This window comes from Bicyclus anynana, chromosome 11 (assembly GCF_947172395.1).
Source record: "Bicyclus anynana chromosome 11, ilBicAnyn1.1, whole genome shotgun sequence".
NCBI classification, from domain to species: domain Eukaryota; kingdom Metazoa; phylum Arthropoda; class Insecta; order Lepidoptera; family Nymphalidae; genus Bicyclus; species Bicyclus anynana.
The window spans coordinates 1,638,405-1,658,102 of record NC_069093.1 but is presented as its reverse complement, the minus strand read 5'-3'; the positions used below and the strand labels follow the sequence as shown (position 1 = coordinate 1,658,102).

General features: G+C 33.7%; 2 protein-coding genes across 3 annotated transcripts; one reads left to right on the top strand and one right to left on the bottom strand.

Moving 5' to 3' along the window:
- Window positions 1–1,895, bottom strand: LOC112048085 (oxidoreductase-like domain-containing protein 1). Of its 2 annotated transcripts, none has more exons than XM_052884190.1 (3): window positions 1,749–1,895; window positions 613–732; window positions 1–354 (listed from the first exon to the last, which is right to left on the bottom strand). In XM_052884190.1, exons 1-3 carry the CDS (start codon window positions 1,752–1,754, stop codon window positions 151–153), a joined length of 330 nt encoding a protein of 109 aa, XP_052740150.1. In that variant the 5' UTR covers window positions 1,755–1,895; the 3' UTR covers window positions 1–150. The 2 variants fall into 2 exon arrangements, with proteins under 2 accessions (XP_052740150.1, XP_023941228.2); XM_024085460.2 differs by having other exon boundaries at window positions 613–747; window positions 1,749–1,883.
- A 481-nt stretch (window positions 1,896–2,376) lies between these two features.
- LOC112048084 (rho GDP-dissociation inhibitor 1) lies at window positions 2,377–19,656 on the top strand. The gene is made up of 5 exons (XM_024085458.2): window positions 2,377–2,533; window positions 4,789–5,024; window positions 6,247–6,356; window positions 9,960–10,074; window positions 12,833–19,656. Exons 2-5 carry the CDS (start codon window positions 4,799–4,801, stop codon window positions 13,027–13,029), a joined length of 648 nt encoding a protein of 215 aa, XP_023941226.1. The 5' UTR covers window positions 2,377–2,533; window positions 4,789–4,798; the 3' UTR covers window positions 13,030–19,656.
- Window positions 19,657–19,698: the final 42 nt, after the last annotated feature.

Here is a 19,698-nt window from a genome sequence, read left to right as displayed (position 1 = left end):
TTTTAGCTAGTAGTGATTTTATCATAGGTATTTTACATTATTTATAATTAATTAACTAATAACCTAAGTAAGACTAAAGGATGACTTAATATTTTATATAAGGTTAATTTTCTACTTATCTGGAAAAAGAATAAATAAGTTGATACTAAGTTATTCCTTCTTCAAGCCTCTAATCCTTAGCTCTAGTTCCAAATAAGCCCTCATGGAGGGGTCGTCTACGGTCTTCATGATTTTCTCAGCTATCTCTGGTCCGGCGTTATTCATTTTGGAGGCTAGAGTTTCCGCCCATACAATAAACACACAGTTGGCACAACCTGATTGGCAGCAAGCTGTAGGGGGCTCTTCAATTGAAGCCTGAAAGAAAATATATGATTAATGTATGCGCTAATTTATATCTTTTATTTTAATTTTAATTTTTAACTGTACTTATATTATAAAGAGGAAAGATTTGATTATTTGTTTGTTTGTTTGCATTGAATAGACTCTGAAACTACTGAACCAATTTGAAAAAATCCTTCACTCTTTGAAAGCTACACTATCCCTGATGCTGACTGACTGATCACTGAACACAAAAAAAAGTTAACAAAACAATAACTTTACACAAAGTCTTACATTTTTCTTAATTCTCTCAATTTCTCTTTCTTTTTCTTCATCTAATTCAGTTGTCTGATTGGTGCAGTATAATAGCTTTTGACGCAGGAGCAATGACCTCGACAAAAACAGTCTACTTTTCTGTAAAAGAATATTCTGAAAAAAAAATATTAATTTCTGAACTTAAATCTCTCTAAGTTTTAATTTTTAAAACATATTTAATTAACAGATTTAGCTATAGTTTATGAGTGTGGGAATTAAATGTAGTTTCTCCTAGATTTCCTCCAACTGTAATACTATTGAATAAAAGGGGCTTTTTTCAGACAACATACCAGGACATTGCCTGCCTGCCTGTAGCCTAGGGGGGCAAAGTAACATTATAGCTTTAGACCTTTGGTTGCTTTGCATTTTGATATACCTAACCTCTAGATTTTTTAGTTTTTAAGGGGAAGCTTTTGCCTCCCCTTGATATATGTATGTTACATATTAATTCAGCGCTGCCTCTAGCTAGTGTATTGCAAATGAAAACCCTGCAGTCTTTTAGTAGGTTCCATTATGGAATAATTAAAGTACAGTTACATAACCAATGCTGTGATAGCCCAGTGGATATGACCTCTATTTCCTATTCCGGGAGGAGTGGGTTCAAATCCGGTCTGGGACATGCACCTTCAACTTTGTGTGCATTTTAAAAAATTAAATATCACGTGGCTTAAATGTTGAAGGAAAAACGTCGAAAGGAAACCTGCGTACCAGAGTATTGTCTTAATTCTCTGCGTGTGTGAAGTCTGCCAACCCGCATTTGGCCAGCATGGTGGACTATTGTCCTAACCCTTAATCTCATTTTGAGAGGAGACTCGAGCTTAGCAGTGAGCCCATTATGGGTTGTTAATGATGAAAATATGATGATGAGTTACATAACCAGTGAGCAAAAGTAGTAATAATCGCTGATAGTGTGCCTATATGCCAGTGAAGTAAATAGTATTTCATAATTAATACTTAAAATACTTGATACATTATCAGATTCGCAAGGGTTTGGAGCCGTCAGCGTCACTGGTGACACTTAGCATCCCAAAAACCCCGCAGTCCTGCACTGCACATAGCCCATGCCCCACAGGTAGGTTAGAACGAGAGTTTATAAGTATAAAAAATTTACTTACAAGCATACCTCATTATTTATTTTTGATTGTTTTAAATTTTTATTTATTTTGGTTTTTTATTTAAATTTTATTGTTTTACACATGACATGACATTGACCATTGACATTTGACAATTTGACATTGACATATTTTGTTTTTTTTTTTTATTATTTCCCGGCGTTACTCGAAAAAGGCAAATTGACATTTCTAATTTGAAAAGAGATTTGCGCCAGCCGTAGAGAAGGAAAGCGAAATCATAAGCATAAAGATTCAATCACGTTCACTACCACAGTTTTTCGTTTCTTAAAAAGGGTTAAACTGTGGTCGTGCAAGACATTATTGCATTGCAGTCATTAATTCTATGTGAAATGGTTTATTGAGCGTTTCAAACATAGTCTCAATCATTAGATCAAAGAAATAAGAAGAAAAAAGTATTGAAGTATTGAAGAGCTGACACATTCGTGCGAGTCGTATTTTTTTTTCTCGGATTCGGATTATGGTCGGATTTAATTTTACTTTTAGTCGACACTACCGGAACGGGAGTATCATGAACAACAAATAATCATAGAGAAATATATGGCAAAGGAACAGGAAGTGGTCGCTGCCGCCGACCGCCGGGAGCCGTCACTTTATTTGACGTCTGTGGTTGTCGCTTTGCCGTCTGCGGTCCGGTCTGTCATTTTTGATTAAAGTTATTTTACAAATAAATCTAAATTTCTAATTCGATATCGGTCGCTTAATCCTATTTATGTTAGGTGTTGTTAGTAGATAGCCGGAGTTTCTTTTACTTCCAAATTACTATTAAGGTAAGTTAATAATACTCTTTCATTACTTACGAAATTTTAAAAATATGGATGCCTCGATAACGCTGGAATGACGAAGCCGATAATGTCGCATGTTGTATATTCATATGGGCGTGAGTTAATGTCGCCTCACGTTGAAGATATAAATACTCGTGCATCATAATAAATAGTAATTTATGCAATGTATACTAGGAGCCGCCCATGCAATTTGCAAGTTTATGTCGGCACCACGCTATGGTGCTAAGGTTCCTGGCTGTATGAACTTCTTTGCAATAAAAAAAAAACATCATGATTCATTGCGAAATCGATTGTGGACATCGCGGAATGGTATATCCATATAATTCCATTCATTGTATTCTGTTGTATGTATTTATATGGTATCTCTTATCAGATAGGTAAAAGGTAATAGGTATATAGCTTTGGTATATGTTTAGAATATCATAATAGAATTAATATAGTTATTGAAGGTTAAGTAACTAAAAAAGTTATGGGGGATAACAAATTATTTCAAAAGTAACATTTTATTGGTAAAGTTGTGTTTTAACTTTAAATATCCTGCTAGAAATGATGTAATTTGCATCATTTGCATTTATACTTGCAATAAAATGATGAAATATCCCTTTTTTCAAATACATGTTTGTATTTATATTAATACATATGATTTTATTTCATTTGTTTAAACTAACATAATATACTGTATAATGAAATTAAGCCTTACCAAAGTGCAACAAAAACCACTGTTGGTTTTACTGTGAATTGGTACATTAAGTATTTATTAAAATAATTATTACTATATAATGTTTTTCCTTCACCGTTTGAGACACATGATATTTAATTTTTTAAAATGCACACAACTGAAAAGTTGGAGGTGCATTCTCCGGACCGGATTTGAACCCACACCCTCCGGAATATGAGGCATAGGTCATATCTCCTGGGCTATCAAGGCTGTCTTAATAATTGGTATACATATAATAAATATCATTGCAAGGTCAACCACAAGGCATGCTAGCACTTATAAATGTGCAGTGTATTATTCCAGTCCTTAAAGGGTTGGCATGAAATACTGCATTGAGGAAAATATTTCTAATTCATGGCAAGCCTCAATCAACATAGTGGTTAATTAAGATAGCTATAGGATATAGCCATGTAGTCCAGTGACAAACATGCCATAGATTTATATATTAACATCTTCTTCTTTTTCCTTCTTGACCGTTTCCACACTTGGCCATGTATTAATTAACATATCAATAAGAATAATTAACAATTCTGTCCTTGATACACTTAAGCCTGGGATATCAGTATTGGACAGGTTAAGGAAATTTAATAAATAAATGTCAGTTCAGTTATTGTAATTCAATAGTAATTTATTAAAAAAATATTATAATTGTATCATACATAAAAAAAACGGACTGTATAAGCATAATGAACTGATAACAAAAAGACAAGTATCACAATATTTATATAAAATTCTAACTAAATACCTATGACAAATAGTTATGGTAGATAATTCTCTCCCCGTAGCCCATAGTTGTAGGTAAGAAAGTATTGTTTGTCCCTGCCTGCAGAGTACTTAGTTGGTGTTTCTTGCACTCTGCATTCCTGATTCTCACTGCAAAATTTCTTCTGACTACTGTTTTCCTTATAGCCTACAATCATTGACCTCTTATAATAAAAAGACTCACAATCATGTAGAAAATTTTACTTAATAACTGGTAAATTTTGCTTTGACAATTTTAGAATTGTTGTTAAAGAAAACCATACCTAAAGGCCATTAAATAGTCCAATATTCAATAAATTCAACCTTAAGTATTGAGATTAAAGTTGAATTTGCATATGCAACTACTTGATTTGAGTGCCAAGAAGTTGTGTTTGACAGTAATTGAGTGAGGACATTTTTTGGCCGCTGATTGTGCATCCTTTTTTTAATAGATGGATGCCTACAACATCCTTATCTTCAAGTCAAGAGTGAATAGGCACCTTTTAAGAGTGCTCAGCCATAGGTTGCATCTTCACATACCATCAGCCATGATTGTAGTCAAGTACTGGCCTAGCGTCATAAAATATTATTATCCTGTCTGTAATAGTTCTGGTGTTTTAATTAATTTTATTTTATATCCAAATTAATATTTGAATTCTTTCACCAATTGAAAGCTACATTATCAGCAACCAACATACACCATATTTCAGAAATAGGAACTATGTGAGTGAAACTGGGGGTTTGCTAGTTATGAATAATAATGCATACTTCTCTAATTCAGAAAATAAACAATGTCTGGTGAATCTGGAGTAACAATCACACCTGATGAAGACCCCACCTTGTCTTTTGAGACTGAGACATCTGGAGATGTTGAGGAGGAGGCAATCAAGTCCTCATACAAGCCTCCGCCAGAGAAGACCATCGAGGAGATTCTAGCAGCCGACCAGGAGGATGAGTCTCTCAGAAAGTATAAGGAGGCTTTGCTGGGACAGGCGCAAGCGGGTGCTGTTATTATTGGTGAGAATAAAATATTTTCATATTTTCAGCTTTCCCCCCTTAAACCTAATTTGGTTATGTCCAGTTTACTAAAATTTGTCTCACACAAATCGCAGTGTGGACTTTTTCCATCAAAGTTTAAAAAAATTTAAAGGCATTATCGTCAAATTTGCAATCAGCTAGTGATTATTATAAGGTACTAAATATCATATTTATTAATTTATTAGTTTTTAAGCTTTGTTTTTGACATTTTAGCACTTCTTGAATATGTGTAATTGTAAATTGCACCATATTTCTTTTGTCGATCCTAAAATGTTTTTTATGTCAAGCTGTATACACCTGTAAGTGAACATTTTTTTATAACATGTACTGTGTACATGCTAGCTAAAGGTGTATAAAATAACTAAATAAATATTTATTAACATTTTTTAACAGTTAAAATAGAAAAAATTGAAAACCAACATAAAAAATATAATAAATATATTGAAAGTTGCTGTATATCATTGATACATAAATACATACACAGCTAAAATCAACCCTTACTTTGGGCATACCCCAGTAAAAAGGTCCCAACATCTGATAAGAAGGAATGGGCTGCAGCTTGGCTTATCAGTGAGTTGTTTTTTATCTTGTGCGATCTCATGACAACCTTATCAACTGATAGTTTGTGTTTGTCGGGATATTGAAATGCCCCAAAGATGCTGATTGTAGATAACAATATGTCCTGAGTCGAGAAACTATGACATTGTCTCATGGTTGAATTGTTATGTGACTATATTGTAAAACATAGACAAAAAGTAATAGACGCCTTCATAGCATCTGTCGCATTCTTTTAAAAATAATCTCTTTTTTAAGCGACTTCAAAAAAAGGAGGAGGTTCTCAATTTGACGCGTATGTTTTTCCTTTTTTGTTTTTCAACAAATAAATTGAACCTATTTCAAGATGCATTACTATAAAAAGCGAAAAATAACGTCGTAACTAATTTCCTTTCAATTGATCGGTTTCAAGGCGATGCTATGCCAAACAGGCTCTTAAAAGTTCATTTTGTTTTTTAAAAAATCTCGTTGTTATAATCAAAAATATTCTGACGCACAACAGCACCATAATCATAGTGTAGTGACGTAAAAATCAATGTCAAAATATCTTTATTTTTTGACAAGACAACGGCACCCTAATCATTTCAGTCCATTTATATTGCTTCCACGCTTGAAAACCTCTAAGATAGATGACTTTTTTTTGTAGATGCCAACGATCCACGTAAGGTGATTGTGAAGAAGCTAGCCCTGTGCGTCCCCAACAGAGATGACCTTGAGCTTGACCTCACAGGTGACCTTTCGGAATTGAAGAAACAGGTAGATTTTTCATTTATTTTCATTGAAGCTTCAATAGATCAATAGTAAAGTGCTCGGACTTAAATACGAGAGATCTAGCCTATTATGTGCACAACGTATCTCGAGACGAGAGAGAGTCAAATGTCGACAAATAGCAGTACAATAGAAAACATCATCAAAACACATATGATTTGTGCACCTTCAAGGCAAGAGAGAATAGACATTTTCTAGACAAGCGCGCTTCAATATACCTTTTAGACCTCATCATTGCTTTCCACCAGGCATGATTGTAGTCAAGAGCAAGTCTATTAAAAAAAAAAAGAAACAATCTCTCTTGTTTCATCACAGCATTGAGATTGTGTACAAGGCATATTAGGGTCTAAAAATATGGCCGTTTATTATGGCAATTGTCTAAATACAAAATAACGCAAATCTGTATTCACCGAATCCAATCAAACTGGACGTATATCTGAGACAGGTGGCATTAGTAACGGAATATGTTTAGCCTATACAACTCTGGACAAATCTCCTGGCGATAGGCCAACACTGCACTGTGGTTTATCAATCGCACACTCGTAATGCCGTGCGATATGATACACTTCGCGTAAGGCTCAATTCGCACTGACGACATTTTTTGAACATTTAAACTAGTGGTCGCCCAAGCTTTCAACCTTCGGTCGCGTGTTATTACATTTAGATGATTTTGAAAACTTAGGTAAGAAAAAAAGTTTTTTTTGTGTGTTTACCCTACGTCCGATCTGATGAAACAATGAAATGAAACGAAGCCTGGAAAACTAGGCAGAATTTGTTTACGGAAAATAAAAAGCTTTAAGGTCTTTTGGTTTCGAAAAAGCTTGAACCAATAAATAAACAAAAATTATAAAATCACACTACTTTTTTTACACTAATATATGTACGTATAATTTCACACTAAATAACACTAACAAAAAATAAAATTGCGTCCACTGACGACCGCACCATAAGCCCAAAAAATTAAACATTTTAATAGACTATAGAAAATCTCCTAAAACTGCTCTTTGATTTGTAGTAGGCAAGTAGGTATTAATTCTAGAATGCGATTGATTTGTCGTACGTTAAACACTACCCTTCGTTCAAAATGCCGACTCGCGACCAGTGTAAATGTCACGTTTAAACATTCAGATGATTTATTTGACAGCAACTTTAATTTGAGCTGGTCAAATTGCTATGCCTATGCCTTTTCATCGAACTACTATGTTCTTTTATCGATCTATAGATAAGTAATATAAATAGTTGAATGTAAACTCAATATAATAATAGTAGAGTCGTCAGTGGATATGACCTCTGCCTCCGATTCCGGAGGGTGTGGGTTCGAATCCGGTACATGCACCTCCAACTTTTCAGTTGTGTGCATTTTAAGAAATTAAATATCACGTGTCTCAAACGGTGAAGGAAAACATCGTGAGGATACCTGCATTCCAAAGAATTTTCTTAATTATCTGCGTGTGTGAAGTCTGAAAATCTGCATTGGGCCAGCGTGGTGTACCTAACCCTTCTCATTCTGAGAGGAGACTCGAGCTCGAGATGATTTGATAACGAAATTGCTATGTCTTTTGTATGACCATCGAACTACTATGTTCTTTCATTGATCTATGGATAAGTTATAGAAATAGTTCAATGTAAACTCAATTTTTTTTTGTACAAACCCAACAAAATATCCAAACATTTTGATTCATCAACCCAAACAACACCGTTCCCGAACGGCCCTCTAAGCCGACGTCCGGGTCTCAGAGGATACGCCCTTAGAGAGTTGTTTCCCCCATCTACTCTGCTTCTGTCTTCGGGCACCATTAGGCGATGCTTCTGTGCTCGCCCAAACACCCCGGTGACGTCGCTGAGATCCCATTAAGAAGCCTACGGCACAAAAACACCGTTAAAGATTAGGGTCTCTATCGGGTTGCAACGAATGTAAGTGTTTAGTTTTGAGGTGGCTACATACTTTTTTTTATTATTATTATTATTATTCTTTATAAGTTAGCCCTTGACTACAATCTTACCTGATGGTAAGTGATGATGCAGTCTAAGATGGAAGTGGGCTAACTTGTTAGGAGGAGGATGAAAATTCACACTCCTTTCGGTTTCTACACATCGTACCGGAACGCTTAATCGCTTGGCGGTACGTCTTTGTCGGTAGGGTGGTAACTAGCAACGGCCGAAGCCTCCCACCAGCCAGACCTGGAACAATTAAGAAAACCTCAATCGGCCCAGCCGGGGATCGAACCCAGGACCTCCGTCTTGTAAATCCACCGCGCATACTACTTAAGTCAAGAGCATGATATGACAAACTTGAAGCTTTTATGAAAGGGAGGTCTGAGCACGACAGGCCCTTGTTCCATTATGTATAGTGCAAGGTAAGATTGTGTGGCCGTGTGACACAGTTGGCACTATTTGTGTTGGATGAATGACTCTTCCCGACGCCCGACGCGTTGTTTTGTTTAGATTTGTTTTGTTTTGCGGGAAGTGACGTAACTCGTGGCAACTAAACTAATACAAACGGTGCTACTGCTTTGTATTGCTTATGGGATATCGATTTATAAGACTTGTGAAGATTTTTTCAATAAAACAATAAAATAATCATGAATTATATCTTCTTATCAATAAAAAATTGTAGTCACCATTTCTGCAGTATGCTCTGGTAAACTATGTTGAATAATTATGAATTATATTAATTAAAAATTGTAGAGTCAAAATTTCTTCATCTTCTCTGGTTTAAAATTAAAAAAATAGGTACATTCGTAGTAAGTAAGTAGATACATACTGGTAGTTATGTTGTCGCTTGGAGTTATCGATCTTTCGGAGGGAATGGTATAATTAATTAATTTTTTCTTACCTAGACATCATTAAATATTACTCTTTAAGGGTCTTGCGAAGGGTTGCCACCAGTGGCGTGCGCGAGTTTTTATTAAACTAGGGTAGACTAGAGAGAAAACTCCTTCTCCAATTCAGCTCAGGGGCTTGTTTTTGCTAAACTATCATGGTATCTGTCAAACTTATTTAAGGGCGTAAGTAATGTTATCTCAGTAAGTGATATGAATTGAGTGAATGGAATGACGTCTAAAATTGCTATACGAAACAATCCAAATAAGCTTAATGGCCCACAAAGTCCAAAATGTCGCAAAATAATGGAATCACTATGGATTTACGAGTAAGAGCTTGTGGTAAGGTCACTGTAATGAGTTTTCATGGTAGGTGGTAGTGAATTTTTGCACCAATGAAATGCACTGCGCTGGTTGCCACGAAACTAAGTGTCATTAGCATCATTAACAACTCGAGCTCGAGTCTCGTCTCAGAATAAGGGGGTTAGGCAATAGACCACCACTTTGGCCCAATACAGACTGCACACACATAGGGAAAAGAAAAATTCTCAGGTATGCAGGTTTCCTCACGATGTTTTTCCTTCACCGTCTGAGACATGTGATATTTAATTTCTTAAAATGCTGCTGGTGTATGCCCTGGACTGGATTTGAACCTACGCCATCCGAGTCGAAGGCAGAGGTCATATCCACTGGGTTAACACGTCTCTGAAACTAAGTGTACGGTTGTAAAAATGTCACCACTAATGGCATGGCGTTGTACAATTTGCAGGTGTTCGTGATAAGGGAGGGCGTCCAATATCGCATTCGGATTGACTTCGTGGTGCAACGCGAGATCGTGCACGGCCTCAAGTATGTGCAGAAGACCTACCGCATGGGAGTGCCGGGTGAGAACACAGTTTACACTGAACCCTCTAAGAATAATCATTATAAGGGCTTGTTCACGCACAACACGCGGGGGCGATGGACTTGGTGAGCTCGTGTTCACATTGGTCGCCAGAAGATTGCCCGGGTGTGATAAGTCGCCAGGGGTTAAAACATGGACGACGATCTTTAATTTTTAACCGAAAATTCATTACTGAAGTAGAAGATGATAAAAAATTCATTTGTTGTGTGATAGATTGAATTAAATCAATATAGTAAGAAAACAGAATATTTTCTTACCACTTTATTTGTGCTCAGTCTATTTTGTAACACAATCACAAGCTACACATCGTCTTCGCCGGCGAAGACGAGGTCCCCGATATCTAGCGTCACCCGGACGTGGGTTTTCTAACTCACGATCTTGGGGGCGTCCGGACTGATTCACTCAGGTCACGGTTACCTCCTCCAGAATGGCCTTCTAAGCCGAGGTCCGAGTCTCATAGGAGACGCCCTTAGAGAGCCGTTCCGTCCTCTATCTTTCTTTCAGCCTTCGGGTCACATCAGGCGATGCTTCTGCGCTCGCCAAACCCCCCCGGTGACGCCGTAGTGGTTCCACAGGGAGCTATCGGCACCTACTCAGACAGAAAAAAAAAAAAAAAAATCTATTTTGTTTCTAATTTTTTAATTTAATATTTAATTGAATAAATAAACAAATGTACATTTTATTAATTCAATAAAAATACGTGTGCCTCCGCTTTCAGGTGTTAAAATAAAGCGCACTATAATGGGATAATTTTATTTTAATTGCGCATGTTTCTTACGCATTTGATTTAAATCTCTATAATAAGTTAGTTATTTTTTTACTTTGTGAATTATTTCTCTTTAAAAATAAATATTAGCATTAACGGAAATTAAAATCTAAACATTTACTAATACTATTAATACTAATTGAGCTTTTTTAATTTTATTTTCATTTCATGCAATCTGGACAGTGCCCGGTGCGTAATATGTCAACATCTTTTTTGTGATGTATTGTCGTGACGTCACATGTTTTTTATTCTTTGAGGAACTTTTGTTGTTATGTAAAATTGTAATTTTTTTGCTTTTTAACCGACTTCCAAAAAGGAGGAGGTTCTACGTTCGGCTGTATGTATGCTTTTTTTTGTATGTCCAGCGTTATTCCGTCATTTATGGACCGATTTTAAAAATATTTTTGGTACATTATATTTTCAAGTGACGTCACGGCAATTTAGTCCTTACCCTTTGTCACATGTTACAAGTTTGCTATTTTATGTATCTGTGTTTGTGTATGTTGTCTGTGTGTGGTGTCGTAGTTAGTTAAGGACGCGGTTTTTTTAATAGAGAGCTGATTTTTGGTAGATGTTTCATAACTGAGTACTTACCATGAAGAGTAGATAAAGTAAATCAAACATTTACTGTATGAAGACACAATATTGGATATTTTAGCAATATTAGTGACAAGGAGTCAGACGTTTTTAAGAATAACATTTTTTTAAATATTATCTGACCCTGAATGGTGTTCTGTATTTTTAATTTTTTTTTTGTACAAAAATGCTGATATCACTGTAAAACAAATGGGGCTTGGAGGTAGGAAAATGAAAAATACCTAACTATATTCTCATATTTAACTAAATGTCTGGGAAATAATCTGCTCCCAAGACCGAAAACAGCGTCAATAACATTATTCAAGACCGTTTCATTGCTGACAAACAACATAACACGATATCAATATAGATTAGAATATACCTTTAATCTCTCAAATACTCAATATATGACCCCCGAATCACACTATGACGAATCCAGTAGCATAATTTAGATATTAATAGATAGATTAATTTATATTCGTACGTTGTTATTATTACACGCCTATAAATATTCAGCAGATCATTGTTGGGCTATCTTCAGTTAGAATAACGTCTCTATGATGTTAGTAATTAGGTCTATTTTAGAACGTCCAGGTGGTTAAGCCATAAATAGTGAGAGTTATTGTACTAACATATGCGTGACATACGACTACTTTGCGATCCAAGTACTAATTTGTTCCTTGTTACATTAACCTGACAGTTCAGGCCTACAAAGTACTTATTTTTGAAATTGGTAAAATATATACAATGTAATATTTCTATACTTTTTCTTTGTTTGGAATTCCCCTTTTTGAGTCACTTTTTTTAATTTTTGTAGCCTCTTCTATTTAATTGACGCCATAAATATATCAAAATTAAATTATCTTAACTAATATTATAAAGTGTACGAATTTGCTCCGAAAATACTGGAAAATAATCTTTAAATGTGTAACATAGGCTTCAAAAATGTTTACTTAAAACAATATTCGAATTTTGATATCTACACTAAGGAATATTAACTGGATTTATGATCTACTTACTAATTAATTAAGAAGACTAACAACACATTAATGTATTGATTGTGAATTAATCAATGATACATTTACCCTCCGTTTGATAATCTCTTTTACTTCATATTTAGGCAGCAAGTTAACTTTATCAATCGATTAATAAATTGATAATCATATAAGTCAAATTGATATTAAATGTACAGGTAGTCTATCCCACTTCTGATACATACAAATAATACCACAAACACGTTTATTACACTTACTTTCTAACATATTTATTTTATCTATCTAATTATTATCACTTTATTTTTTTTATTTATTTGTTAATTATAATTTATTTATTTATTACTTCATTTATAAAATTCTGTGATTATGATGTGTTAATCTTTATTTTTTTCAATTTCCAGTTGATAAAATGACCCACATGGTTGGTTCGTACCCGCCCAAGACGGAGATCCAGTCGTACACAACCCCCCCTGAAGATGCACCCTCAGGCATGCTGGCGAGGGGGTCGTACAGCGTCAACAGTGTGTTTACGGACGACGACAAAAACATACACCTGGAGTGGGAGTGGTGTTTCGACATTAAGAAGGATTGGAACTAGACGCTTGGCTTCATTTAGACACTGGATTGGACCCTGTCACTTCTATGCACTTTACCTTCCCTGGTATGTGTTTTTGGGTGAGCAAATGTTTTTTGTAATAAATTTCTTTCAAAACTTTTATTTTGTAAATAAACTGTAACAATATTTCGATACCAGTGACAGAAAAGGAGACGGCAAAATTTTTTGATTATAAAATAATTCCGCTCAGCTTAATTGAATGATAGCGTATGTGCCATAGAGTTACATTGCTCAAGAATTGTCCTGATGTTACGCACATTTTATTTATGACGTGTCCAATCCAGTTGTAAGTGTATGCTGATGAGACAACGTTTTCTGCAGGAATAGTCTTGAGTATAGCAGAACCATGATAAAAAGCTATGTGGCATGGTTCTAAACTATCTTTGTTCTTTTGTGTGTATTCGTTTATCTAAATCTTTGTCAGCATTTTTATTTATGTCTTATTCATTTACTTTTATATTCAAATGCAATAATAAAAATAAAAAAAAACTCATTCTATGTAAAATTAAGTACAATAAATTTCTTATTATAATTATTTTCTTTTCGACATCCTAATTGAATTCTGACATTTCAAAGTTGTGGTAACACCACGAAGTACTTTCCCTTCTATATATTTTTTATTTTATAAAAACAGCTGATATTTTTTGTAAAATTTTAACTTCTGTTAATAATAATATAGGCAGAAGCAAAATTTGTGAGAAAAGATGATGTTGCTATCTCAGCATACCCTTTATCAAGTGTCAATACCGTTGGCTGACTGGTAGATTCGACATTGCAATATCGCCTTAATGCCAAAGCAGTAAGGTACATTTGTATCCATCACAATATGTCGATTATAACATATAACGATGTCTATTTAAAAATTACGTTTGACGAGATTCTGAATGTTAATTTGACGGTGGGTACACACTTTTCCAGTATCTGGAACAATCCATCAATAAAATTACGGCGTGATGTATTTAAGCATGATAAAAGCATGCTATTTATTAAAAGTGATACACGTGTATTTTTCGGTAACTATGGCATGTCTAAAACTATTGAACTCTACGGTAATCATAACTAAGAGCTGCACTAGGCAAAGGGGCTAGAACTCAGAGCCGTAACAAAAAAAAGCTGTATTCTTATAATCCTCGATTGCCCATTTTTAAATAAAATGAAAAAAAATAGATACAGTTACTATATTGTTAAAATAATGATAATAATAAAAGTGATTGACAATTTTTTTGACTCTCTAATTTTTGATACTACATACATAGAATGTAAATAGTCACTTTTCTACTCAAATCCAATATTTTTATACAGTTCATATTGTTCCATTGTCTGTGACATGGAATTAGGAATAAGGGTGGCTATCTTAATCAGAAAATACTCATTTAAAAAAACATTACAAAATTCAAGAATGAGCCAACCAAATCGTGTTACATTTTAAATCCTACTAAAATTAAGTTTAATTAAAAGTTTTTTAAACATTGTGTATCAACTAGAACTAATGATTTTTTTTTTGGAATTGTGACTTATTCTAAACTTGTTGTAATATATAATTATATAACAATTAAGTAGGTTCTCCATAGAAAGACACCTGAAATACATTCTAAAAACTGCATTTGCTATGTCGATTTAAATGCATATAATTAATGTTCCTTATTTTCAAACGCCTAGGAAATAAGAAAACTTCAAAAGGATAAGGATTTTATTAGTATAGCTCATTTAAAGAGTATTAATTAATATCAATTTGTAAGCTGTTGAATAATGGAATTGATAAATTTTTATTGAATTTTAGAAGTTTAATACGATATTAAAATCTACGTCGATTATATTCTAAAATAAAAGTGATTGTAGCATGTTCAATAGTAAAACTATGTCTAAAGTAATATGTTACATTTAAATGACTTGATACATTTTGTACGTAACATTTAAATAACTCGATTTGTTTAAATAAATGTTACATTTAAATATCAGGATGTATTTAAATGAGTATATCACATTTAAATAAATATGTTATGTTATTTAAACAAACAAATTACATATTAAGAACTCCGAGGTATTTAAATGAATATGTTACATTTAAACAACTTTATACAACATGTATAATGTATATGTTCTAGAAACATGTATATGTTCTAGAAACGTGTATATGTTCTAGAAACGTGTATATGATCTAGAAACGTGTATATATTCTAGAAACATATGTATGTTCTAGAAACATGTATAAGTATTTGTTCTAGAAACATATGTATGTTCTAGAACCTTGTATATGTTCTTGATTTTAGTCAGCCATATTTGTAGTCAGCACTGTTACCGGTTTCCACCGGCAATTCCTGTATAGAGCATTTCAAGCCAAGCTAATTGAGCTTATGTGTGTGCGTATTGAATTCTAAATCTATTTTATATAGTTCATAAGTACCCTCATTTACACTTAAAAAATACAATAAAAGTACTACAGTTGCCTCACGTTTGTTGAAAAAGTGTTTAAAACAATGATTTTTAACAAAAAAGAGTAAATACTGCTTGAGTGGTGTGATATAGTTGGGAAAGTATCTTTAAAGCCGCGTGACTGGATAAAACTTATGAATAAAAACCGCATATGAATTTGCCTTGGCAGTTTTTCCGACAATATCACATTTAAATTCTCAAAGTTAAAATAATTTTATTTCGGATTTCGGAATTTAGAGCGCCAGATCAAGCCGTATATTCCGCATTTTCAGCTTTCGTGAAGGAAACTGCATTTAGTCCAATAATTTTAGACATTTTAAACTCCTATCTGGGGAAAAGTCCTGCTGAGCTGTATACACCTTTACTACGGTGTTATTATGAAGATGTGAATAAGTTACAAACATCAAAAGTCAGTTTTTCACAAATATTTGACGACCTGTTGCTTGTAGGTCAATAGAGGTCATTATAAAAAATGTTCCTCATAAAATTGTCTACACTGTCTTTTGAAGTTTTTCTGTAAAATTAAAGGTTTTCGGAATAAAGCGCTGAGAAAGCTATTTTTCCCCAGATAAAGCCTAATATTACTGGACTGATTACTTTTCGTCGACTGTCTGTCGTTTTTCGTAATAATCAAGTAAGAGACAAATATCGTCGTCGTGTCTGTATAATGGAGTATATTTTTAATACCTAGCTTCTAATGTAAATTAACCCAGTTATCTACGCGCGTGTGGCAATAATGTTATAAAAGTATTACTTGTAGTTTAAAATAGACCTTAAGAGTTTTCACATAAAGTACATTTTTAATCGCGCCCGTCGCGGGCGTTTATCGCATTTCGGAATTGTGAAGGTTGAATTTCGATCATAGAAGATATTGTTCACAATTAATAAGTATAAAACAATCAGTATGTCCATATAGACTTGTTACTGAGAGCTTATGTGGATTACTGTTTTTCAATTGTACTACTATGATCATTTTTCAGATTAGTATTTTATTATGAGATTTGTGCGCTTACAATTGGAACACCAAAGTAAACCTTACATTCCTGGATTTAAAGTCTAGATTACAAAACAACTTTTTGCTTCAATAAAGTGACAAAATGCTCTAGTTTTGTATGGAGGGAGGATCTTTAATTCTAGGGTCACGCAAGCAGCTCTGACAGTGGAATTCATAGACGTCGGGGGTCGCCCCCAGGGGATCGTTCATCCGCTGAGTGTCGAGTTTAAACTCTATGCGTGTGAGAATTTGACATTCAGCGGGCGAATGGTCCCCTGGGGGTACCCCTGCAACGTCTATGATTTCCATTGTTAATTATCTTTAACATAAATAATAACCTTTAAAACCTTAAAAATACATGACCACCAATTTTTTTAATGAATAAAGTAATATATATATTTGCGACGGCTGGCAACATTAAGTAACAAAGGCGTGAATTTCTGTCATGGCAACATTCTCGTTACCCTGACAGACTATCCCAGTAATATGCGCTCTTTTAAGGCAAATTAAGGTTTAATTTTGTTTCGTGTTTGAAATGATATTTTGACAATATGCATGCCATTGATAGCTTACACCGAACGTGGGGTTATCAAAGTTATATCGCAAACTATGGGTCTTAAAAGAATTTGGACTCTAAACCATGGAATATAAGATGTATTTTACTTTGATTGTGTGTTTAAGCGATCAAATCTCGTAAAATGATACTGAAGGCTTGTCGTGTATAAATGAGGTGCTTCAGTGGTGCCACTGGTGCTCTTCGTTTTAGGTATTGCGTAAATTTAGTGGGTAGCAAGAAAATAAAATACAATATTGCAATATTCAAATACCGAGAAGTGATAAAATACAATAAAACCGATAATAAGAGATGTGAAAATATGTAAATTGTAAGTTACATGAAAATCAAACTATGTTTTCCACTTAGATTTGTATTTTTACATTGTATCAGTAAAAATGTTGAATGATATTTTTAAATTCACTTGTGTATAAAATTTCTTACAATATATTTCATACAATAGTGGAAACATTATTGAGCAGATTTTTACAATGCTTGTCGGTCTGTTAATATTTAAATATATTATATTAGTAAAATATGAAACAGTTGCTTATTAGAGGTTATTAAAACTCGGAACGCATTTATAATAGAGACACGACTAATTTAGGCACAGTTAGTAAGCACGCAAGTTAGGCGCCGTTTCATACTTTACTTTATCTAATTTCATAACAATAAAACATGAGTAAAGAAAACAATTTACTAATTATTATGTACCTTCACATAAATATTTTAAAAAGTAACTTTATTTAAGACGACAGTTTTTATTCCAAATTGTGAACTATAAAGTTGTATTTAGTGTAATTCATAAGAGCCAGCGGGAAAAATAGCTTACCTATGCTTCAGGTCACTCAGACTTTCTGATTTTACACTGCGAATAAGCAGAAGTACCTATTTATTTAGAAGCCACGTAACAATGTTTCAATAGTAGCATCATAACTTGACTAACCGATCGGCGATCATTGTGAATTTCTGAACAGTAAAAAAGTCAAAATGACAGTTAAAATAAATAAATAGCGCAAAACCAGTAAGCGCGAGTATAGTATAAGTTAAGGCTTCCCTTTTATAATATACATATTTTTAGTGTAGACATCTATTTTTAGCTTTTTTCATTGAGTACACTTCTGACATCACACGAAAGACCACAGGTAAGCGATTTGTCATGGGCTAATGTATTACGGAACTTGTAAAGGGAGTGTTAATGTCACAAAGAATCTTGGGGTCACAAAGTCAGGGTCCCGCGGTGCACCGTGGATTGCTCGTCTCCTGTAATATTCGTATCTTAACTACGGGAGTAAGTTGATTTTGATTATAAAATGCTATATTATTACTGATTCAAACCCAGGGTTCTAACTTTACTACTAATACTTTGTTTTTTTAAAATAATCATCTATTTTAGTTTTCATAACGCCATCGCTTGTGAAATAATCCATTTGTTTATTATGTTTGGACGAATTAGTGAGTACAATAGCAGTGTGGGCCATCTTCCAAGAACAGGGGAACATTGCTTTCCCGGTAATGTTCTACATTTCGGGGCTAAGACCTCATTAGGGTCAAGGTCAATATTTGCGAGGTTGTTTCTGGGTCTCTAGCCACGTTACATATCGATCATCTCTCTATAATAAACATTAACTCTTCAAAAATTGAAAAAATTAAGAGAATTGATAGGTGACCACGTGACCTATCGGTAAAGAATGTCATACATTACACATTTTTTGTCTTCGCAGCTTTAGTGTTTGTAGATTTGATATGTAACAGACCACGCAACTTTTGATAGATGTTTTTACGAGTATAATATATTAAAAATACTAGCAATTCGTAGTTTCGTAATACAGAGGCTTATAGTGCTTATGCATTATTGTGATCTGAACCCGAAGATATTCAGCTTAGTGCCAGAAATGGTGTGTTTATGTGATTCGGATTAGACTAGTGCAGAGGTACTGATCGGTGCTTGATGTGTCACAATTTTGTAACTTGCAATGGTGTTATAATGTAAAAGGAGGGTAGTACACCTTAATGTAAATTTGGTATAGGCCATGATTTATGGATTTAAGTAAATGGAAGATTTGCGTTTGAACTTTTTTTTTTACTAAATGAATTTCATTCATTATAAAATAAGTGAATAGTAAATATCGTGTAAAAAATATCAATGCAACATTAAGTTTTTAGCATATTACAAGATGGCGTCGCTCTAGCAAATGACAGCAAATGACAATAAATCTGCCATAATTTTGACTGAAATCTTTACTTTTAGGAATTATAATTTATCTCTCTTTTTATATTATAATACCAGTATTATGGAGTGTACAAAAATTACAATGTAGGTATATTTCTCTGTGTAATTAAGAACTCTTTTCGGTTTAATTAGTGAAAATAACAGAAAATATATAATTATAAAATATTATACCTAGTTAATTTGATTATTTACAAATTGAAATTAGCAATGTTTAATGCTCCTAACCTATTATAATTGTGTAGTAGGTTTTTAGTAATAATATTTTCTAGTGCTATTAGGTATTTTATATTGATTTTATTTGTTACTGCTGTAATTGATTTATTTTTTATTTCAATAGATGTGTAAAGTTGTATGCAATGTAATAGTTTGGCCAAAAATAAAGCTTATTTATTCAGATTTATATTGTTTTAATGTTTTGTTCTGAATTCCCCATAGATA